Here is a 24,352-nt window from a genome sequence, read left to right on the forward strand (position 1 = left end):
TTGAACATATAATCCTAAAACAAATTTGACTCTTAAATAAGTCAATATATTGATTTTTATACATTTGAATTAAGAGCATATGTATTCATTTACTGTCCTTTGTCATTTTTGCATTGTACTAAAAATTATTTAAATATTTACTCATTAAATAATTAAACTGTGGCACTGTGCTGTCAAAGCAGGCTGGAAAAAATCAAACCCTGCAAAAAAAAAAAAAAAAAAAAAAAAATGCACAAGTCTTAAAGAGGGGGAGAAGAAGAAAAAGAAATCTGAGGGCTTGGATGAAATTAGAAATGTCAAGTCCGATTTGATGACTTTTCTTATAATTTTAAAGACAAATCAATTAATGAGCAGAAAACTTCAGCCTAATTTTTCCTTTAGACTTTCACCTTTAGTTTAAACATCTCCAGAACTTTTTGATTTTTTGATCCAATAAACGTAAAACTGTTTCACTACAGCTAGGTGGGAATATTTATGAACAAAAAAAATCCAGTCCCATAATTTTTTCCCCCCCATCCTTAGTTGTGCTATGCAATCTTTAATAAAAAATTTATTCTGCTTGATTAATTCTGTGTGATGAACTGGTTTTCAGGAATACTTTACTTCAGCAATAATTGAAAAACAAGAAACCCTAATAAAAGATTTGAACAGCTGCCTGTTGCCTTAAACAAACTAGGCATGTCTAAGTTTAAAAAAGGCATCTCAGGGAGATGTGCAGCACTGATTTAGTCAGGGTTAGATATGAAAAATAAAAAGTCCCATTTTATGCACCAGAGTGAAGCAGCTTTCTCTTTAAAACGGTTGCAAGAAACAATAATGAGATTTCGATCAAAGTAAAAAAAATAAAAAATAAAAAAAAAAATAAAAAAAAAATACAAGGCTAAAGAAAATAAAAATTAGCACTTTTTTCTAAACATACACACACCTTTACAGAGACAAGCTCAGCTCACTCTGTTACTTTAGCTGCCTCAAAGTTAACAGCCAACTTCCTGTGCCTCCTCTTGGAGGCGGAGCCAGGGGTGTGGCCTGCTGCCGGCCCGCTCTTTCGGGGATGTGTGTGTTGGACTGCTGGGCTGGGATTGGACGAGTTGCTTTTCGCTTCCTCTGATTGGCTCTGGTTCTGTGATTCGTTCTGAGGTTGCGACTGGGCAGGGAGCTGCTTTTGGGATTGGTTCTTAGCAACGGTATGGGCGGCGCTGTAAAACTCTCTGGTTTCGTGGTTCTTTTTGTTAGCCGATGCTCGTTTTTTAGTCACCTGTAGGAGTTTGAAGAATAGAAGATGAAATTTACACCTAAAAAGAAATTATGAAACCTCTCCCAGCTCCGTCATTAATAGGTGTGACAGCTCACCTGTAGCGGGATGAACTGGTTGTGGGACCCAATGGGTAGAGAGGTACCAGGCTGGGGACGAGCAGCGCCTGGGAAGGTTCCTGGTGCTCCATAGAACGGCTGGTTGAGTGGTTGGTGAGGAGGAAGGGTCAATCCCCAAAGAGGAGGGGGGCCGTAACCCTGAGAAGGCAGCAGTAAACCACCTGGAAAAGAAACCAAATGATGGACTTCATTTCATCAAATCTGAAGGCAATTCAACTGTATTCAAACCTCAAACTGCTGTACATTTTTAATCCAAGTAAAAACCAACATTTTTACAGAATTTCTGGATTTGAATGACAAACCAACTCAAAATAAACCACAAAAGATGTTATAAGAATGTAGCTGATGGTTGTTCTCCATTTTTTCTTAAATGTAAAACAAAATATAGACAAGGATTCATTGTAAAGAACTTTGAAAACCACTCTAAACGCTTGTCCATGTGGGCCAAAAATGTCCAATTTACAATTCAAAAAGATATAAAATACATAAAGTGCATTTTTTTGTTATTTTTTTGCCTACAATAAACTAAACATGCAGTAATCTGAGAAAATTACTATTTTTATCTTTGAAGAAATGGGACATTTATATATCAGGGGAAAAAAAGCATTCTTAAAAGTAACGCACAGTTTTGAAAGTTTCTTTGGGTTTTTTTTTTTTTCTACATGTCCAGAAAAAAAACGTGGCTAAGCTACAGCTGAATATTGCTTCCCTCTTTTTTTCAAACTACCTGCTGCAGTAACTGAATATCTATGCCTTAGGCTGCTTTTGTGTAAATTGTTTCATAAATTTAGCAGGACTGGATGAGCTAATTGTGATCCCATTAACTACTGAAGTCAGACAAAAAGAAAGCTAATGAGAGAAAATTATTTTGCATTGTGTCAAAAAGGTTTCATTTCAAGATTTCAATGTGTAAAAACATTAAAGATGATTAAAAAAGAAAAAAACATCTCTCACCGCTAACCACTTGTGCACATCATTGCTTTTTGAATTATGTGCTTCTTTTCGTTGGCCTATAACATAACTCTGATCTTTGCATCTGTAGTGAAAATCTTGACTTTCATAGATGTTTGTGTGGATTGAGTAAACATAGGATTTGTTTCGAATGTAGATTTTGGTTCTAAAAATATTAGCACCTGCATTAAGGCTGCTCGCTCTAACCCTATGATCTGTAATATATGAGAGCCACACACTGACCCTGCTGGTTGAAGACTTGAGGCATGGCTCCCATCGGTGGGCGCTGCATCGGAGCCATTCCTGGATACAGATGAGGAGGCAGTGGAAAACCTGACCCTAGAGAGTTCTGGATGTAAACAAAAAGGCAGACGTGTGCAGATTAGAGTATTTAACTCCTTCAAACATGCAAAAACCTGATGATTATCAGCTTCTAAGGTGAAGAAGATCCATTTAATGTTTTTAAATACCAGTCTTTGGAGGGCAAAGAAGGCTGCGTTCTCCTTGGCTTCATTTTCTGATTGACACTGCGGTCCGTGAACTGTTAGTCCATTGGACAGCTTCACCTGACAGACTACCGGACCCTTAGATAGACAAACAGTTGTAAAAAAGAAGTTATCACAATGACAAACTTTATCAGTGTCCGATTAGTGGTGGAGAAGAAGAGCAAATGGTGTTACTTGTCGGTTGCGAATGAAGCTGAAGTCAGGAGGGGCCATGCCCAAGCCCACGCAGAAACAGGCCAGCTCAGACACCCTGCTGCTCGGAGCAGAGTTGGCAGAAGCTGCTAAAGCTGGAGCGGATGATGTGACAGACTCACCAGGTGGATTGTTTATTTTAGCAGCTGGATGAAAGAAATGTACAATGAGAAGAGTGACACAACCACTTCACACATGGAAACATGCACAGCTACAAACCTAGCTTCTTATTTGATCGTCTTCTGTTCTGCTGCTGGCCAGCAGGGGGAGCAGGGTTTACCGCCTCCTGGGATGTGGGACTTCCTGTTCCAGCTCCATCAATCTTCAGCATCTCCTTAAGAACTAGCGTTCCCTTCTACAAACAGCCCCACCAAAAAAAAAAAAAAAAACTTATTCTGCCTGTTTTATATAATTAATTTTAATATTTCAATGATCTAATCACCACCTTTAACTCGGCCTTACCATTGCAAAGGACTGTGGAGACAAAGGACCATCTTGTTGGTTGCTGGATTCTGCTGGAGGAGCAGGGGGTGGTGGCGTTTGTTGGCTGCCTATCTTTAAATTTGCAATGAGTTCCTCAAATTCAGTGGTGCCCTGGAAACACAGGAGACATCAGCTAGAACAGAACATTTGTAATAAAGGGTAAAACAAAGAGCAAAAAACAGAAAACAAAAAAAAGACAGGCTATTGTTCTAACCTTATCAGCTGTGCTCTTTGGGGGGAAAAAGGAGTTGACATCTTCATTTTTCTTCAACACTCTGATGCCACTAGCTGGGACCTGCTAAGTAAAGAGTATGACTTTGGTTCAACTTCAGCTGCGAAACCTCAACTTTAATACGCTGAAATAACTAAAGTAACCAAAGACAAATAAACAACATGAAATATCCATTTCTGCTTTAAGATACATCAAGAACCGACACAGAGCTTCAAAAGAGGACCTGTCAGGATCTGACGTGGAGTCCAGATAAAGGTGTTTTCATATGATCGGTACCCCCGTTAGACCTTACATGTTTTATGTTTACAGCTTGCTGGCCATTAAAGAAGCTCTCTATCTGTATGCGTCAAGATAATCATCAATAATGACTTCATTTATGAGAGGATACAGCCATCTACATCAACCCTGACCTTATGTGTAAAATGTTTCTTTCCTCTAAACCATTGTTTTATAATCTTTTTTAACATTTTGTCTTACCATGAGAAAGATGGTTGTCCAAAACTGGAATATGCAATAATAAAAAATATTTTACTTAATCTTTTATTTGAGCATTTAATTCAGAGGCATTTTATGCTATCCATTGCAAAAAAAAAAAAAAACATAAATATGTTGCATGGAAGTTAGTAAGGAATCAAAATAAATACAAAATAAAATCATATTATAAACCACAATCTATAATCACATTTAAAACTTGATGAATTTCGAACAAATTACAGAACAAAAATTATACTCAGACGGACTTTCTTAGTTTTACTTTGTTTTTGTTAAGACACCTGAGGTGCTTTGAAGAGCCCCGATAGCCCAGTGTGAAAAACAGCTGATTCCAGGCTGTTCCTTTACTTCCAGTCTGTTCCTCTGCTTGGTTTGGATGTGTATCAAAGCAGGTGAGCTCAATCATTTAAGAAAAAGGTACTTTTTAATTGATAAAAGCTTGTTTCATTTTTTCCAATTGATCCTTACAAAGCAAAACAGATCCCAGCCCTATTTCACTTTACTACTTAAAAAATAAAATATTTTCATGTACCCCTTCCACCACTTAGGGGTACGCTATCCCCCGGTTGGAAATAACTGCTCTAAACCATATATCTAACTGGGGCAAACCTTTGATTCTGACAACTTAGATCAAGGGTTTGAAATTAATAGTAGTGATTTTGTTATTTGGATACAGTTTATGGACCAGTCTTATTTCCTGAACTGTTTTATTTGTCCTCTGGAAGGTTTTTGAGGATGGTCAGCCAGCTTAAGATGTGTCTACAGCATCTCAATCAGATTTAAGCATTTAGTTGTTTTTTTTTTTAGACCAAGTTGGGCTCATGATTCCACTTAAGAGTTTCTGATCAACCAGTATGGGGTCTTGAGATCCACAACAGAACTTAAGAATCAACTAAAATTGACAAAACCAACTTCTTTAGCTGTTAACACTCTTTATAAGGACATTAGTCCCGTGGTAACAGATTTAGTAGAAATAATTATTTAGTCAACCAATAACTTGTGGATCAGAAGCTTAACTGGTTTGAAGGATGAAACTATGGTTTATTAGAATCCTGTAGCCTAAGAAACTGAAAGGAAACAAAACAATAAACTTACATTATTGTGCCAATGGGCAGGAGGTTTGTTGGGAGGACCCGTTTTCTGCTGCAGAGACTGCCAAACATTACTGTACTCGTCTTTAAACTGGAGAGGACAGAAACAGAAGTCTTCATACTGATTTCATCTAGTTGAGGGACATGAATAACATGTAACACCTACCTTAGCTGGTTTGTGGTTGGGGCCTTTAGATGGAGTTTTGTTACCCTGGGAAGCCACAGCATTCTTGTTATGCTGCAGATAAAGAGGTGAGAGGTGACATTTTGTAATGAAAGATCATTACAAACGGTGCTGTATTGTGTGCATTCTTTCCCCTCATACCTGCGTGGGGACAAAAGGTGAACGAGGAGAGTGGTTTAGGCCTCCCAGACGATGAGAGTTGAGGTTGCCACCAGTAGCAGGCTGAGGTTTGACAACAGCGGTGAGTTTGTGGAAGCCATGGTCCAATCGAGTACCGTGGGAGAGGTTAATGAGTGCGAAGGGAGGGAGGCGGTACCCACGAGGAGATGTACACCTACGTAAAAGAGACAGTAGTTTTTATTACCGTACTACTGCTGTCAAAAATTAAAAATATATTTCACACAGCCGGACTATATTTACTTCTGAGGACTTATTTCATAGATTTGATAAACTTGTGACCCCTACTCTATCAACTGGTTTTCTACTCACATCTCTTGGTTAAGAGGATTTTAAAGACTTGAACCAACTAATTAGCAGCTCCAGCTCCAGTGTCTGGTCAGATAGGACCAATAATTCCCTGATGTTCACTGACGCTTACCTTATGTTAAGACCTCCTGCAAATTCCTCATCAAACAGGACCTCATAGAGAACCTCAGCTTCATGCTCCGCTATCAACAAAGACGGCACTGATTAGCGGGTTTGAAATTAGCAGGATCATCGGTACCCTTTTATTGTATGAAGCCCATGATAAAATTTATAAGATTTTACCTCCTTTAATGCCAATGATTGTCCCTCTGAGTCCCAGAGGGACGGTGAAGCTCTCCCTGATGTTGACGACTCTATCAAACAGACGAAACTCAGCTTCTGGATCTGGAACCACACCCTGCTGCTGTTCCAGGGGCTACACACAAAAATTATTCATTTGTTTAGTTCATTAATTTAGTTAAATAATTAAATCACCACGATAAAGGGTTAAAGGTGGACTTCTCAATTTAAAAAAGTCTACTATAATCTAACACCAACCCGAAACAGAAGATGAGGCTTTACTGTCACTCGGACTTTCTTGGTGCTTTTCTTCACCTGAGGGAAGAGCAGAAACTGTGAGACACATACATGTGTGAGAATACGATACAATGGCATATTACGAGTGTTTCACCTTGGATTTTTCCACGGCTTCCTCAATCTTCTCCACAATGGCAGCATCCAGAACCTGGAGGTCACATGATGCCCTGCTGGAGGAGCTGACCGGATGACTTTTCAACCAGGAGGTGATTTCAGCCACCCTCTCTGCCCTGAAAAGGAAAGCATGCAATAAAAAAATGTCAAATGAAATGAGAATAGAAATGTTACCAATGATGTTCTCTCAATGGTTTGAAAATAAAATGCTTCAGAAAAAGAGGAAACAAGGAGGAGATATCTGTTTACTTTGATTTCATCACTTCCTGTTGTGAAGTGAAGAACATCCAAACCAAAATCCTCAAATGTTTTACCTCAGAGTTGAGTTACAATAACTAACAAACCAAAAAAAAAAAGGGTCCAAGGCAACAAAAGGGTTATACTGCTTTTAAAGGGTTTTATTTTCAGTAAGTGGCAGGTTTAAAAGCCTCTATAATCCAGTTATTTATCAAACTTGTGTACGACTATTTCACTAATTGATGGATCACTTTACTGTCATTCATTGTTTCAGCCCTTCTTGTTTCCATTATGTTCATATCTTAATTTATTGTTTTGGGGTTTTTTTTGGAAAACATAGATCATAGATAGTCAGTAAATTACCCATTTCCATTCTGACCGCTATTTTAAAAATCCGAAATCATTTTCTACAGATTTAAAAAAAACCAAAAATATGGAATACAGCATATAAATAGTATGTGAAGAAACCAAATTCTTTTTTTTTTTTGTGATCCAATTTTTATTTTTTTTTTTGCACTGATTAAACATTTGAAAAAGAATACATTTGTCATCTATTATTCTGCTCCAACTCTTTATCACAATGCATGGAAATATAGAAACACTGTTAAACACCTGCTGTTTTCTACAGCCCCACTATCTTGCCTTAACTTAATTAAACTCTTGGCTTCAAAAGTCTCCAAAGTCTCGGTAGGGACAGGAAATAAAAAGTGTTGTCTGGTTGAGGCGCATCCTTCGTTCTTACCCATTCTGATCCACTCCTGGCCAGATGTCGTCTTCGTAGAACACATCATCATGACTGTTTCTGGACACTGCATCAAAAACTTCAGAAAATCTAGAAAAGTGTAAAAGGTATCAAAGCAAGAAATTAAAAATGGTATTTCAAAAGAAAACCAACCTTTAACTCACTTTTACAGCTGCTTGCCAATTTAGCTCAGGGAAAGCTATGGCTATTATTTTCATTCTTAATAAATGAACAGACTTAAAACATTTTTGGCTTGATTAATTTGTCCACTAGTGGAAGTGAACCACAGGAAGGACATGCATACTGATCTTAGCAGCAGATAAATAAAAGTTAAGAGTGTACCTGTCCAGGTACTCAGCTAGCAGCTCCTCAACAGCAGCAGAGTAAAGCCACTCCTTCTCGGTTCTCTTGGTGTACCCAGGAACCTCCTCATTCTTCTTGTTGAACTTAAGGTTCAGCCCAACATTAGCTTTTTGCTCCCCACAGGGACTGGACACATTAAGATTTACAAGGACTGATTAGTATAAAGGCGACAAAACAAAGACTATCATCATCTTGAATAATAAAAAGTATTGAACACACTTCCTCTTTGAGCCTCTGCCGATGAAGATGCTTCCTGAGAAGCGAGAGACGAGATAGCTGCTGATGCCGAGGTGAGAGGCCAGGACGTAGCCTGGACAGTACTTGACTGAGTATTTCTGAAAATTCAACATAAACAAATGAGGATGTAGAAGATTCCCCGGATTAAAGCGAGATGCTCGTGTCTCTATGTGTCTCACATGCTGATTGTGGATCAGGTGTTCCAGCTGTGGCTCATGAGGTACGTTGAACACTACCCGGACCCGGCCCTCTTTGATGACATCTTGAGAGTCTTGGACCTGAGATGGAATTTTCAAATGCAGCTGGTGTAAAAGCAGCTTACACTGACCAACTAGCAGCAAAAGTTAGGTTTCCAAGGATGAAAAAGTACAGCTGATGCATACTTTCTTTAAAGTAAACCAATAAAAGTGTACACTGCTAATAACACAGCCAGACTAAAACTTAAAGATGACTAAGATTTCTAATTTGTTGGTATTTACGCTAGCTGAATCTAAGCTCAGGATTATGTTTTTAAGATGAAAAAAGTAAGCTGGGTTTTGTAGTTTGATTTGAAACTATTAGCTTAAAAAGTAATACTTTTAGGAGGAGAAATTGTTCTAAGCTCTAAAACAAAGCTGAGCTTAAAGCACGAGATGGATAATCTGATCTTTTGGATGTAAATATCTCACCTCTCCCATGGCACCGTAGTAAGGGTTTCCCACCATGAAGACTGTAGTTGTTGGAGGGAAGAGTTCATCCAAACTCTTAAAACTGGACAGAGATGAGTAAAATGCCTCGATGTCCTAAAAATTGAAGGGAAGATGAAATTAGGACGTGGATCAGGCTGCATTATATGTCCGGCAGTTTATAGCACCTTGAATGCCAGCTTTTTTATTGATGACCATATTCCACTTAAGAGCAAATTAAGAATACAATACAATTAATGCCTCTTACCGTACCAATCTCTATCATATATATAAATGTCAAACATACAGCTGGGACAGATTCTTTTTATGAATAAAATCTCAAACTGAGCCTTTGTAAAGACAATTTCATTTTAAATGACTTAGGAACAAAAAATTGTAAACAGGAAACATTTCTATACATAATGAAGATAAATAAATATTGTTCCTGCTAGACATTTCTCAGGGGTTTAATAGTCCAAGCTTTACAGCATCCTCCCTTCCTGCAGTTTTGCTCATATCTAAAATATTTGATTGTAGGATTAAAATCCAAGTCAACTATTTCCCTCTGTTTAGATCTGTACGTTATTTCAATGTGTGTGTGTGTGTGTGTGTGTGTGTGTGTGTGTGTGTGTGTGTGTGTGTGTGTGTTGAGGTACCTTAACCACAGTCTGGAAGGCGAAAGGAAGAACCTGTTTGGCCCACTGTTTCTCCAGTTCCACCACTCCATTGGCTTTAGGGACATATTTTCTTCCTGTCAGCATCTGACCGTAGAGAAGCACGTCTGTCTCGTTTACTACGATGCCTTTCCTCTTGAAGAAACTGTTAACAACAACAAAAAAGTGGTTATGACACTGGATAGAATTTGTTTTTCTAATTGTTTAGTGTAACTTACTGTTCAGTGATTCCTTGGACATCCTTCACCCATTCCTTCTGCTCTTTGTCAGACAAACAGGAAACTTTAGTAGGAGGAGGACTGGAAGGCCGGTCGTACACTTGTTGGACCCCAGGAGGTTCATCTAAAGCAAACCTGAAAGATGGGTTGCAAATTTGTACTTTTTCTCAGTGATTAAAAGGTAAACGAAGAGGATCTACCAAGGGGAAACATCTAAAACTGTCAAAGTATAGCGGTCAAATATTCCCTATTTTTTCCATAATCTTTCATTTCTCCCTAATAGAGGAACAACTTTTTTTTAGCCCCTCATTAAACAGTGATGAGTCGAACAGGAATTCGATTTAGAAAGTACTTAAGAAAAAACACTGTGGCCATAAAACAGCACATAGTAGTGATTCTTAATAGACCTTAGGTCAAAATAAGTCATTTCATTTTCAGAGTGGTTAAAATCCTTACCTAGTTTCTCCATCTGATACTGCAATAATGCGTGCTTCCTCTAGATGGGGCCAGTTGACAAATACTGACTTCCCCAAAACGTCTGCAGCAACATGATCACATATCTGTAGACAGAGACGAAAGGAAAAAGAACAAAGTTGGAATATTTAAATAAATTACGTTACTTTAATCACTTTACCGAATTTGAAGCAGTAACAATTGCATCCAACTTTACAGGAGCGCAAGAATGATTTTGGTGAATGTTTAAGTAACATTTCATAAACTTCTTTAAAGACTTAAAACTTCTTCTTTAGCTTGTGATGTATATGTTAAGACACAGGTCAGATCCGAACCCGGGTCGGCCACGTCGATGACTAAGGCCTTTACACATGGGTTGTGTGTGCTAACCACTGCGACACCTGAACACCCCAACTGTAAAGTGCTTTAATTGGTCAACATGAATGAAAAAAAAAAAAAAAACATTTAATTTTTGTCAATCTACAGTTTAACTCAGGTCAATTTTGCATCCAAACTCAAAACATTTACCAGCCCCTGCAGAGACAGTATCCACCATTACACTGCAAAAACATCTCAAATCAGTAAACCTTTATTTTAAATAACCGTTTTTACCCTTAATTTTAGAAGGGAAATAAGATGATCTGCCAGTGGAAAAAGTATTTTTACCCTTAAAATTAAATATTTAGATACTTGGAATAGGACACGGCAGATTTTTATTTTTTTTTATGTAAATTGTCCAATTCCATTGGCAAAGTGTCTCAATTACCTGCTCAATTTAAGAAAGAATTGAAATCCTAGTAAGTGTACAAAAAGTGTATTACAAAAAAAAAAATAAAAAATCAGTGGTCAGAGAGGTGAGAGGGTACCCACCTGAGCTGTCTGGAAATGAATGAAGCAACAAAACTCTTGTAGATAAAAAGTAACACTGAGGCTGTTTTCTGGATAAAAAAAGTTAAAATACTAAATAGTTGTAGATCATCAGCTTCTGCAATATTTACTCCCATGTGAAGAGCAGTTTTCATCAGGAAGAACTACACTAAACTCAAGTTCATTATCAACAAAGCCTAGTTAATTTTAAAGTTCTCCAAGCTTTTAAGTCAGTTGTGATTACACTTTTATTTCTTTTTAAATCAAACTAGTGACAAATTCAGATAATTTTGTGATGCTGGTTTTTAGAATGACCTGTTCATAGCTCAGGCTTAAAAGGACAAAGGAATGCTCACCGTTTCCCCATCTTGATTGGGAAGGATGTCCAGAATCATGTTCTCCCCTCTGCTACTCTGCTGAAACACCACCACTCCACTCTTCTTCTTATAAAACTACAGGCAGCAAATCAAGAAAAAGTTTTAATAACTAAACAGGAAAACTTGAAATGGCTCTTATAAAGCTGAGTGAAACTTAACAGGTTGAATCAGAGCTGGATCAACTTGAAACTGTGTGATGGATGCCATCAGGCACCCCCACCCACCTTGTGTTTGATGTGGTGCAAAGTGGGGAAACCACAGAAGTACAAAGCTGAGCGGTCAACACGCTTACTGACGTGGTCTAACGCTACATGCCAAGCATCCATGGGGATCTGGACTTCCCTGTAACAATCAACGAACCAGCAGCAAGCAGAGCAAAGTCAATGATTAGACACATTTGAACACTAAAAACGGCACAACACTGTGGTGATTTTTAAAAATTACAAGGGAAAAAAGTGCATATCTACCTGACATGACAATGAGTGATGTTTGGAAACAGCTGAGGCAGGGGGGAGGTGTATGTAAAGTCCATGTCGGGGTCATAGGAGTACATGGCACACTCTGAGTGCCGATTCCTGGCCTTTTCTTCCTTCGTCAGCTTGTCACTGAAAGGCTCCATAGCTGCTAGAAGGCACGTCTGTTTACCAACAAACAAGTTTATAAGGTTAAATCCTGGCCCTGGATGTGAGTGTTTGTGGCCATGTTTTTGTCAGGGGACGATTTCCCAGGAATATGATACATTTAGGGGACTTATAGTTACCTGTGGGGACCAATAATTGGTCTCTTCCTGCGACAGGGGTTAGGTTTAGAACTAAGGTGTGAATTGAGTTTAGGTTAGGTTCAGTATGAGATGGTATTGGTTAGGCCATAGAAGTGAGTGGGAATGAATGGAAGGCAATGGAAAAGACAACATGTGTGTTTGTGTTCTTGTTTTTTATACATTGTGGGGCCAATTTTCTGAAAATATAACACATTTTGGGATCAACTGTTCTCTCTGGGGCCCGATGAGTGGACCCTATGAGGGGAACTGCTAAAGGACTGACTAAGCTGTGAATTGGGTTTAGGTTGGGTTTAGAGTCCAGATTAATCTGTGTAAATGAATGAAAATAAATGGAAAGGCCCCACAAAGATAGTGAAACAACTTTGTATATGTGTGTTTGTGGGTGTGTGTGTGTATGCACCTCATCTATGAAAGGAATAAGCACCACAGCTTCCCATTCCTGCTGCTTTCCATTCAGGTCAGTTTTGAAGTCAGGAGGATAGTATTCAATAATGGGGGAGCTTGGGCTGGTCATCAAGTCCTAAAGAAATCCACAAAAAAATAAATAAATAAATAAATAAATTAGCATCTGCATGTCAGTCTTTTAAGAAAACTTGATTTCCTAAACACTTGTTATACCAAAATGTTTGTACTTTCTATGATTATGATGACATGGAAACTTTTAGAAAATGGAACAGGAAAGAAAGTGTAAGTTACACGAATTTGCAGAAATAAAAACCATATCAATTCCCCAACAGTTTCAGTTAAGATTCATTTTTTTCCAAATGTTCAGCACTAAGCATTAGAACAGTGACTCTGTACCTCTATGAATTTAAAACAAATGGTTGCTTGATTTCTTTTTTATTTTAACACTAAGAGCATCATTCCGCTGTATGTCTGGACCCTGCCCATATAATCCTGCTGATAAATGCCGCATATGGGTTTGAGTCGTTACCCTGTAGCTTTCAGGGAGCAGTTCCTTGCTGGCAGCAGGCAGGACAGCCAATAGCTGCTGGAAAGGCATGAAGGGTTTTCCCAGGTCAAAGGTCAGCTCTAATTCTGAAATGTTTCGGATGTCAGACAGGAACGGGGCATAGTGATAAGGGTAGTACCTGCAGAGATAGACACATTTTATTTAAAGCTTTATTTTGTATCGAAACGAGGACAAGGGAGCACATTTAAAGTAATGTTATTGCTACTGCCCAAAAATTACTAAAGGACACAATGATTCTTAACAGTTAGCAACAAGACATCTGGATTTAAATCTAGGTTATAAATACCATAGAGAGAGAGAGCAGATGCTGTAGTAATACTTATTATAATAGAGTCGTTATTTATTCCAGCTAAACTTGATATTTCTGTAGAATAAAAACCCAGAGGTATGCACTCACCAGCTCCATGACTGAACTCCATGATAATAGTAGTGAAGAATCCACTGGATGCCTTCCACATAACATTTGGCTTGCTTGGCTAGAAACTCGCTGCAATGGAGTCAAAATCCAGATCCAAGTCAGTAAAAAGGTGAAAACTGATGTGTTAAATGGTAAATTGCCTTTACTTATTTAGCACTTTTTCAAATCATGGGACTCCAAAGATCTTTCGACTACATTCATTCACACACTGATGGTACTCGTCATGTTCTGCTTATCCAAGACTTACCAAGCCCTCTGACCGCCAGCAGTCAAGTATCTTGTCCAAGGACACAACAAATGAAAAAATAAACCTCAAAATCGAAAATTTGTTCCATCCCAAAAGAGCTGAATTCAATTATAATGTTCCAAATGGTCTGTTTACATGACGCATGTTTTAATTCTGATAAGCCAATTTATGTCTATGCCTGTCTATGTAAAACCAACCATTGATTATAATGGGAGTGTATTCATTTCAATTGAATAATGCTTTATTAATCCCAAAGGGAAATTCAGCAATGAAGAGTTCAAACAAGAACAGAACTGCTGCGTAGTGTAAACTGGGGGTCAGCTAGGTTCTTGGTGCCACTGAACTGTTTATAGTTTGGTCGCAGTATAGGATTTAATTTGCAGAAGTTGAGTCACAAATATGGAGTAATGAGTCCCAGGTAAAGCCCAAGTCCTATGGTTTGAATTTTCCAGTCATTAATTTAAGTAGTATTTGTTTAAATGTCACAAAGCACCAAAACGTTTTTCAATAAATTGTACTTCTCTCTGGTAGGATAACCTACATCCGCCAGCAACTTGCTCAGGGTGTACTAAACCTTGGCCGCTAGAAGTTCCCAAATGTTTCAAGTCATTTCAGAAGTCCACTTAAGTGAAGTCACAAATCTTTTCTTATGTAACCAAGTCATCAAATCTGTCTGTTCAGGAGGAAATCCACACTTCTGTTAGATTTTCAATCAGAGCGAATGGCAACAACTGCTGTATGTAGACAAAGCTGTTTTTTTTTTTTTAACAAATCATGAAAAAATATTGGCCAATTAGTTCAACTGAATTCATAAATACTGTATTAACCCCAAAGGGAATTTAAATGTTAAGTTACCAAGGTCATATGGTTAAATACAGCTTTATGAGCTAAAATCCACTCCCTGCTTTTGGAAGGAGAAGAATTAGAACAACCCCAAGATCAGCACACTGAGTGTAAAGCATGGAGTTGGAAGCATCATTCTTTTGGGGATGCTTCTCTGCAAAGGAGACAGGATGGATGGAGCCATGATTCATCATAACCAATAACCTCCTTCCCTCAGAAAGGGTCGTAACTGGGTTTTCTGACATAGCGACACATCTCTGCAGTTTCCCGACTGAGGAGGAATATTATTGGCTACAGAAACCCATGACCAAAGCAACAATAATCTGTATCTGAAAACGTTTTTGTGAATTCCCAATGGAAAATCCATCTTTGTTCTGCTAGATTAACGTGGGCTGCTATACTTATGAATAAAGAAAAAAAAATTATAACAAAAGCAGTAACCTTGAAAGTTTTATTTTGTTATATAAACAAACTAAACTGAACCTTTTACCTAATTAGAGCATACAGAAGGAAAGAAGAAACAGATACATTATAGAACATGTTGCCATTATTCAGGCAGAATGTTATGAAAAAGTAGGACAGAACTGCTGCATGCTGAACACCCACTGAGGGTTAAGGAGTCAGTCTCTCAAAGGCTTAGCAACAACTAGTAGCTTAATGCTTAAAGTCATTAGTGTATTATGTACTTACTCTGACACAACATCCACCCCCATCTTGGTCATATAATATGTGCGTTTGTATTGTCTGAACTCTGTTTCAAACATCTCATCCTCTTCCTCCTCCTCATCTGCCAGTTCTCCTTTTTCTTGTTCAGTCACATTTTCAGATGATGCCAGGGCGCCAAGATGGGTGGAAGAGTCCTTCTATGTGTCAGAGACAACAGTTATAAGTCAACTTTGTTCAAAAAAAAAAAAAAAAAAACAAGGATCTAACGTTGGCCCCTTTAAATAGAGCCTTTCTACCTCTGCCTTTGCACCAGTTCGGCTAGCGGCTTCCTCCTCGGCTGCTATGCCAGCAGACTCGTTCAGATATTTGTTGCCGACTTTACTTTCGAACCACTTCAAGTCCACAAACACCTCACTAAAGTGCTCCCGGTCAAACTAAAAAAGTTTAAACCAGAGTTAGAAAAACATATATTCTTACTCATAACTCCAACAAATGTGTTTTATCAATACATAGAAAAAAGGAAGGAAGGACAGATGGAAATAAGGAAGGGATGAAACTAATAATAATAATAATAATAATAATAATACTGGTCTCAAAGAAATAAAACAGTCAGGTACAAGGAAAATAAGAGGGAAGGAAATGAGACAAAGATACAAGGAAGGAACAATTTAACAAAGAAAAAACTTGAAAACAGAATGGAAGAGAAGAAGGACACAAAAAGAAAGGCAGTTGGATACCGACTAGGAAGGAGGATGGAAGGTTATTGAGAAGTGGGATAAAAAGAGGGAAGGAAGGGCATTAGGATATGAGGAAAGAAAGTAATTTACTGTGTAGAAAACTAAGAAAGAAAGGTAAGCAGAATGGATGGAAAGCTGAGAAGAGTAAAGGGAAGGAATTAATATTTAGATAGGTCATACAGAAGGATGGGAGGAAAGACAGGAAAAGGAACAACAGCAAGAATGCAGAAGGATATAATGAACAAAAGAAGATGAAGTAGTAATATTATATGATGAAAGAACATTAAAATTAATTATACACCAGGAGGCAACAAAGACCACTAAGAAGATTCAAAAGACATGAGAGAGAAAAAAAAAGGTCACAAGCAGGCAAAACCCAAGGAAGAAATAAAGAAAAGCACATTTTTAATATAAAAAATAAATAAACAAAAATATTTTCCCCAGACTCTTTTTTTTTTTTTAGAACTGAAAAACACTCAAATAAATTGTCTGATCTGTCAGCCACCATTACCACCGCATCAGTAAATCGTCACACAATCTCATCACTATAACAAAAATCCTATATATCCTCCGTTGGAATCATAAACTTGTATCAGTATTAGGGATGGGACGATTTATGAAAACCGTTCGGTTCGATTCGCGTGTGTTTCGTTCGGTTCATGTGCTGCTCCTTTTTCTCATAGGCGATGCGTTTACAATCCAGAGCAGAAGGTGGCGGTACTGCGACCAAAGCCAACCACCAGTAGTAAACAAGAAGAAGAAGCGAAGCAGCGTAGCTGGGTGTAGCAGGGAAAAAAATCAGTTGTTGTGTGGGTATGGCGAGTGGGAAAGAACAGGAGTTGGAAGACGCGCCAGCAGCACTTTATAGGTCTGCTGTATGGGACCGCTTTGCATTTAGAGTGACCTACGATGACGGCGGAAAGAAAGTTGTGGATAAAAGTGCAACAGGGTGCAAGCATTGTGCAACACGTTTTGTTTATGCTAACAGCAACACGACCAACATGTCATGCTAACCCCGAAATCCCTCATACTCCGTCAGCAACCCCCGCTGAGCTCCAGACCAGCTGCTCAAAGCAAAGCCTACAGCCCCCACTGTGGCTCCCGTCCGCTCCCCTCTGAGTCCCTTGGAGATGGTAGAGAGCATGCGCCAGATGATTAAATTCAAAGCAGCAAAACATGCGGAAATGATCCAGGGTTTCCGCGGATCATTTAAAATAATTACAATCCATTATTTTTTGGGGGATTTTTTTTCATTAATTTCATATATTTTTATGGGATTTCGGTGTAACAATCAACATATACCAAACCGAAAACCGTGACCACGAAACCGTGAATCGAACCGAACCGTGGATTTTGTGAACCGTTCCACCCCTAATCAGTATGTGATCTAATAAGCAGAATATATCAGATTATTATTACATTCATATTCAAATTAAAAACATAATGCTGAACAGCATCAAACTCTGTGAGATTACCTCATTCCAATTAAATCCCTGAAAATATTCCAACAGGCCGCCTTACCTCAGAGAGCTTCTCCATGTATTTCTCAAAGTTTCTGAGGTTTAAATGGCCGTTCTCATTCAGGTAACCTAGAAATATAAAGTTATCTTAGTTCATAGGTGTAAAACACTCCACATAAAAAAACAAAGCATATTTTGTTGAACATCCTGAAATAAAACCTACGCACATTTGAGGGGAAATTTTAACCAAAGGACAGGGTCTTGCACATCCACTAAAATATGTATGAGGTAATACTGTTATGTGAGAGTGTGTGTCTGTGAGTCTCACCCCCTAGACTTGGCAGTACGCTGATGTAAGTTTTGTACAGCAAAGGCAAAGCATCATGATTAATGTGAAGATGAGGGAGGTGAGGAATGAAATCATTTCCTACAAGAAAGCCCATTAATATCCAGTCGTCTATTATCCGCTCCAGGTCATAAGCAGAGCCCATATGATTCTGAAAAACAGTCACAGAAATAAGAAAATACATGACATGGGACGCATTTTGATACATTGCTAATAAGCTTTTACACCTGCAAGTGGCACTGCTGTGTTTGCGCTAATTCAAAGTCATAATGAACGGGAACATTTTTCAAAACAGCAAATATCAATAGTTTAAAGCTGTGTAATTCCTGCAAACATCAGGCATAGCCTTTAAGCTAAAGAAGAAAGACAGTGCTCTTTGGCCAGTATGTACAATGGACAAAAATCGAAATCTAGATAAGTCATTTTTGCTTAAAATAAGTGCATTTGTTCTTGGATTCAGGAGGTAAAAGAGACATTTTGCCAATGGAACAGATCAATTTACACTTAAAATAAGAAAACACAACTGCATTGTCTTAGTTCAAGTGCCTGTTATCTAATTATCTTATTTTAAGAGTAAAAATACTCATTCCAGTGGCAAACTATCCCATTTAGCTACTCAATTTAAGGGTAAATACACTTAAGACATTAAGACTTAAGACACCTAAGACATTTTTACTTATTTCTAGATTGTTTTTCCAGTGTAAAATTGAAACACAGCATCCCATCTGTGAAAGATGGTGGTGCCACCATCAAAACATTCCTAAAAAGCACCAGTTTAAGTCCAGATCAAAATATAATTAAGCATCTAAGACAAGAGAGAAAGGTGGTTGTTCACAGATGCTCTCCACCCGACCTGAACTTAAATTGAAAAAACTAAGATAGTCTGTCTATATCTGCTGATAAAAAAAGAAACTTAAAAAAAAAAGTCCATTTTATTGAATCCAACTAAAATGCATAAAAACCTCAGTGCAGACATCACACTAAGTGAAAAAGAGTGTGTAAATACTTTATTTTTCCAACTCTGCATAAAATACTTTTTCTGTGTTCTTTCACTCTAGGAAAAAGGGCTGTTCTTTCATGACCAAGTTTAAAGAGCATCCACATTATTTAGGGTTTATAATTCAGTTAAAGTCATTGTTTGGGGCCTAATAAAGCGACAATATCCCTATCTTTGTTTTTTAAGTTTAACACACCTTCAGCGCTGAGAACTCGTAATCAATGTACTCCCTCATCAGTGACAGGTGAAGCAGGTGAAATGTCGTCTCTTCTGGAGCTGTTATCCTGGAGGAAAGGAAATAAACAGGGTTTATAACAGAAGAAAGAGGGAGCAAACAAACAAAAAAATAATTCAGAGGAAAAGAAAACCTTTTCTGGGATTTTTTCCCTCCAAAACGGACCTCCTCTCTAAGCAGGGAGAAATTATGCTCATGACTGGTTAATCCCAACATGATCTAGAAGACATAGAGAGAGGAAAGAGGTGAGCTTCAAAAGAGTTTGAAATGGGATGAACATTTTAAGACAAGTCTAAAGCCTACCAGGTCAGCATCTAGGCCATACAGGCAGTGTCGCGTGTTAGGATCATGATTTGGTTTGGTGTTCTCAGAACGAATAAACTCCATGATCTTGTGTTCTCCTTCACCTGGTGTCTGTTAGGAACCAACACATCAATTGAAGCTGACACTCATCCGTATGTTTTAACAGCAAATTCAGTCAACGCTCTGGCCCAAACCCACCTCATGACCCGACAAGAAGACTTTGACGTTTTGCCACAGTTTGTCAGTTGACACCTTATTATGGACAAAGTATTTGAGCTGCTCCTGCAGTCTCGCCATGAAATCAGTGCCTGCAAAAAGAGTCGGGGGTTATAAAACGGTTACAAGAAAAACAGATTTTCTTCCTGCACACGCAAACATGTAGTTAATAAAATAGTAAGAGTGTCACAGAAAGAGTTCAAGAATGACTTTTTGCATTAAAAGTAAGTTCAATAATGGAAAAAAAGCACAGTATTCAAAAAAATAACTTTACCAGGAGTGATGCAGTTGGAGTCGAAGCGAGCTTCTGTAGGAAGCACCTCTCCTTTCTCCAGGGCTTTCTTAATCTTCTCCTCTGCTTCTTTGGCTGACCTGGAAGCACAAAAATACAAATGTTGAAGTAAGAAAAAGAAGAGACAGCATCCCTGCTTAACTTTGATGTATTTTCTCATAAAGCCATGAGTTAAAAAAATATATATTGATCCGTTTTAATTGTTTTGGACCATTTTCAGCCTTTCTAAATAACGCTTCATTTTTTTTTGCCCTGTGTATTAATTGCATGTTTAGATCAGTAACCTTGAAAATGACAGATTCTGCTGTTAAAATTAGAGAGAGGTTTCTATAGATGTAATTTGGGACAGACTCTTACAATTGACTGATCATGTTCTACTAGCAGACATCAAGTGATCCATTAAAAACTGGTTGAAAAAAAACTAATCCATCCATCTTATATGAAGTCTAGATCAGATAATATGCCTCTTAATCTATCCCTTAAAGGTGACCATTCTTGAATGTCGCTTTAATTGGAGTTAAGTCAAACATCTTAGAGTCAAATTTTATGTATGAAAAGTCTAATGGTGCAATCACATCAAACATGATTATAGCAAATGTTCCACCTTATTTGGGTGTGGTTGGTCACTTCACTGCGTCCTCCGATAGGAGGAGCTTCTATCTGGTTGCGGCTTACAACTCAACATGGTGGACCAAGTTTTTTTATCTACCGAGACACAGTGCGTCATTTATCGTGGAACGTCGAACAACGGTGACAACATTCACCTAAGATGCTCCCAGTTCAGGAAGTCTAGGAGCTACGGCTGGATCATAATCTTGTCCCACAGTGCTTCATCTGACTGGGACCAAATACGTTTATCCTGCTTCAGGGATTTTAAAACAGACCAACACACCTCTAAAGAGCATTTCTTACCTAATTCTATGTAAATATAATTTTTTTCTGTCAGCGATTTTGGTTGAAAAGAAAGAAAACCTTTGTCTCTGCTAAACTCCTTCACAATACATTAGAACCATTGGGACCTGAACTGAGAGAAAGTTCAGGGTTTTGAACTAACGCAAGTATTGCTTCGCATCCACTGTGGGATTCCTTGAGTCTTTCTCTGTTTAGGCTTGTCACACCAGTCCTATAGCTGTAAACACTTTCTTAAAAATTGCAATATACATATATATATAAACTTGCGTGAGCCAAGTGTAAATACATAATGTTAGGTAATCAGGTAGAGAGTATATAGTACTTCTTAGTGGAGCAGGATATTAATGGGTAAACAATAGCAAAATATAGAATAATTTCACAGTAGCATCAATATCTTGATGAAAGCCACCCCCCACCCCTATTATACCTATATCACACACACAACTTTTTAAACAAAAAAAAAAAAAACATCAAACATTGAGATCATTCGTCACTACCTGAATCTGCGCCCTCTCTGTTGGTTCATCTTTGCCCTTGGTGCCACACCATCCACAGCCATGAAGAAGACCTTGCGTGGCTTGATGATCCGAAACAGGACCTCCAGGTAATGAAAGATATCCGCAAAAATCTTCTCTTCAGAGATACGAAAGTGGACGTCTTCGTCATTTGGGTGAGAACACTGGTGGATGATGCCATTCATGTCCAGATAAAGATTGTCAAATTCTGGAATCTGGAGGCAGAAAAAATAAATAAATACATTCACTTTTTAAATAACAGATTTCTTTTTTTTTTTTGTAAAAAGACCCTTAAGATGATTTTCAGTATGTAAAAAAAAAAAAACTAATTTTATGCTGTATGAAGATGTATGTTTGCAGTTGTATTTTTTCTGTATGTTCTTATGATCTGCATGGTTTTATGTTTGATTTATCTTAAAACACTTTCTCAGGTTTTTTTTTTTTCTTTTTCAGGTTTCTATCCTGTGAAAGGTACCAAAGACATAAAGTACATTTACTAAAGAAAAATATTACCTTTCGTGCAAGTGACAAGGCTCATGTTAGAGATTATTGTTTTGATATGAAATATGAAAAGACTACTGCCACAATTACTAGAACCCCTTTAAGTTACATTAAGGTAAATAACTGAAGCATGTATATACTTTAATTTTAAAGTTGATCAAAATGTCCAGAATCGTTTGATTAGTAATCAGTGGTAAATGGCCTGTACTTATATAGTGTTTTTTTTTTTTTTTTTTTTTAAGTCAGGAGACTGTGCTTTACACTACATTCAGTCATTTGCCCTTTCACACAAACACACTGATGGTGGCAAACTGCATTGTAGCCACAGCTGCCCTGGGGCTCACTGACAGAAGCAAGGCTGCTGTACACCTGTGCCACCAGGCCCTCTGACCACCATCAGTAGACAATGCAAGTGAAGTGCCTTGCCCAAGGACAAGACAACACTGAAAGCCGGAGCTGGGGCTTAAACTGTCAACCCTCCGAGTTCGATTCGACACCAATTATATAACATCCTCCTGTTATAAAATTGTGGCTAAATTAATGTTCTGAGTCAGTTGTTTTTCAGGGAAAAAAAAGTCATGTTTTAAGAGTTTCTATGCTTCTGTTAATAATCAAATGGTTACTAAATTAGTTTCTTATTATTTTAACAATGAATTAAATGTTTTAGTCCAACTCAAAATGCAAGCTAAGCCACGAAAAGGTCATTGTGAAAGAAGCTGGTTGTTTACTGTGTTTAGAAGTGCTGTATACAAACATACTGTATTTACAGGAAGCTGAAAATGCTTTGATAAAAAAAAGGGGGAAAAAATAGGGACATTCAAGTAAGTTTCATAAGGAGTGGCCAAGGCTGGGTTCATCATCAAGAACCATTACCAAAAGCTAAACCCTCCACACCGGCTTTTACTGCTTCATTCTTTATGCCCAGCCACTCCTGAAACAAATAATGCTTACGTTGTCTAACACTGTCAATACTGATGAAACTACAGCACAGAAACTGAAATATAACCCTGGGTCAATGATCTCGAGTGATTAAAGTTGCCCTGAATCCCAGATAAACATAAGAACAATCAAGAGCTAGTATTGATTAGGAAAAAAATGCACTAAAGCGCTTTATTAAGTGGAAAAAATAAGAAACTATAACTGACCTAAGTATTTTGTAACACAAACTTAGTGTTTTCTGCTGTTATCGCGATACTTCAGCTAGTCACTTTAACAGAGTTGTTGTTGATCGGGTGTTCTTCCTCAACAAAGACCCGAACTACCCCGCTTCACATTTTTTTTTTCTGTACTGAAAATTCAAACAGTGGGACGAAATTACCAGATTAGCCAACAGTTAGTAAAGGAATGTGGCCTATGACCTTGTGTTTGTATTGTGTTTACATAAACCATCAATTGACATAAGACCTATTTTCGTAGATAGAAAACATACAGAAGTACGTAGATAAAACTTTTTTTTCCCCGGCTTACCATAGAGTACTGATAGCAAATAGCTAAAACCTCCCCTACCTTGTGTTCTTTGACAACTTCACTGAGACAAGGATAGCGTTCAGAAATCCAGCGGTAAAATTTCGGCACTCCCATCTTCACTGGTGAAACTTCAGCTTCTTTATGAACACGGAATACTATAGAAACTGGAAACGAGTTGTTCAGCTATGAGTCCGACAAAACACAGTCAAGGTTGGCCAAAGTATCGTTTAAACTTGCTCTGTTTGTTTCCAACAGCCGCTAACTAGCTAGTTGCCTGTTGTCCGACCTCTAAAGCATTCCGACTGTTCGAGGGAAACGAAGGTTCCGGGATGATGTGTCCTCATGTCGATTACAAAAAATACCTGAAAACGAAATCAAGCAAAAAAACAAAACAAAAAAAGGTATACGTTCGCCTTAATCTCGTTTGTCAAGTGATTGTTTCCTTTACCTGGTTCCCCAGTTTCATTTATTTATTTTTTTCTTTAACAAAGTAGAAGGGATATGAAACTTATCCAAGGGTTGTTTGACTCACAAACTGAGGAAATCTGGTGGAAGCCAACAATGCATCTAGAATAGAATAGAATAGAATAGAATAGAATAGAATAGAATAGAATAGAATAGAATAGAATAGAATAGAAAATCCCTTTACTGTCTCACAAAGGTGTGATGTGGTGGATACAGCAGAAAAAGATTATAGCCAAAGTGTTCACACAATATGGACCTTAGAAAAGTGTATAAAAATAACATAAAATAAAATGAAAGAACATGGTACTGTATTGTACAGTGTTTTTATCTGGAGAATAAATAATCAATAAACAACTATGGGCATTACAACAGCATGTTATTTAACTGACTAAGATGGAAACTGAATCTTACAGGAGCTGGGAGGAAGGATCAGTGATAACGCTCCCTGGTGCATTTAGGGTGCAGCA

The 24,352-nt window shown here is 37.9% G+C and overlaps 1 protein-coding gene across 3 annotated transcripts; it reads right to left on the reverse strand.

Moving 5' to 3' along the window:
• Positions 1-863: 863 nt before the first annotated feature.
• xrn1 (5'-3' exoribonuclease 1) lies at positions 864-23,706 on the reverse strand. Of its 3 annotated transcripts, none has more exons than XM_015400846.1 (40): positions 23,460-23,706; positions 21,435-21,667; positions 20,008-20,105; positions 19,716-19,825; positions 19,518-19,628; positions 19,348-19,433; positions 19,176-19,263; positions 17,965-18,133; positions 17,698-17,765; positions 15,736-15,873; positions 15,464-15,633; positions 13,663-13,752; positions 13,227-13,383; positions 12,693-12,812; positions 11,979-12,148; positions 11,736-11,853; positions 11,491-11,586; positions 10,271-10,374; positions 9,815-9,949; positions 9,579-9,741; positions 8,926-9,039; positions 8,437-8,535; positions 8,240-8,355; positions 8,000-8,146; positions 7,658-7,747; positions 6,659-6,794; positions 6,526-6,582; positions 6,271-6,403; positions 6,101-6,170; positions 5,644-5,836; positions 5,485-5,556; positions 5,323-5,409; positions 3,718-3,801; positions 3,483-3,614; positions 3,240-3,375; positions 3,003-3,166; positions 2,793-2,906; positions 2,566-2,671; positions 1,351-1,532; positions 864-1,255 (listed from the first exon to the last, which is right to left on the reverse strand). In XM_015400846.1, exons 1-40 carry the CDS (start codon positions 23,532-23,534, stop codon positions 947-949), a joined length of 5,040 nt encoding a protein of 1,679 aa, XP_015256332.1. In that variant the 5' UTR covers positions 23,535-23,706; the 3' UTR covers positions 864-946. The 3 variants fall into 3 exon arrangements, with proteins under 3 accessions (XP_015256332.1, XP_015256331.1, XP_015256330.1); XM_015400845.1 differs by having other exon boundaries at positions 3,718-3,798; positions 15,464-15,636; XM_015400844.1 differs by having other exon boundaries at positions 15,464-15,636.
• Positions 23,707-24,352: the final 646 nt, after the last annotated feature.

Source organism: Cyprinodon variegatus, unplaced genomic scaffold (genome assembly GCF_000732505.1).
Source record: "Cyprinodon variegatus isolate N-32 unplaced genomic scaffold, C_variegatus-1.0 Scaffold1154, whole genome shotgun sequence".
NCBI lineage: Eukaryota > Metazoa > Chordata > Actinopteri > Cyprinodontiformes > Cyprinodontidae > Cyprinodon > Cyprinodon variegatus.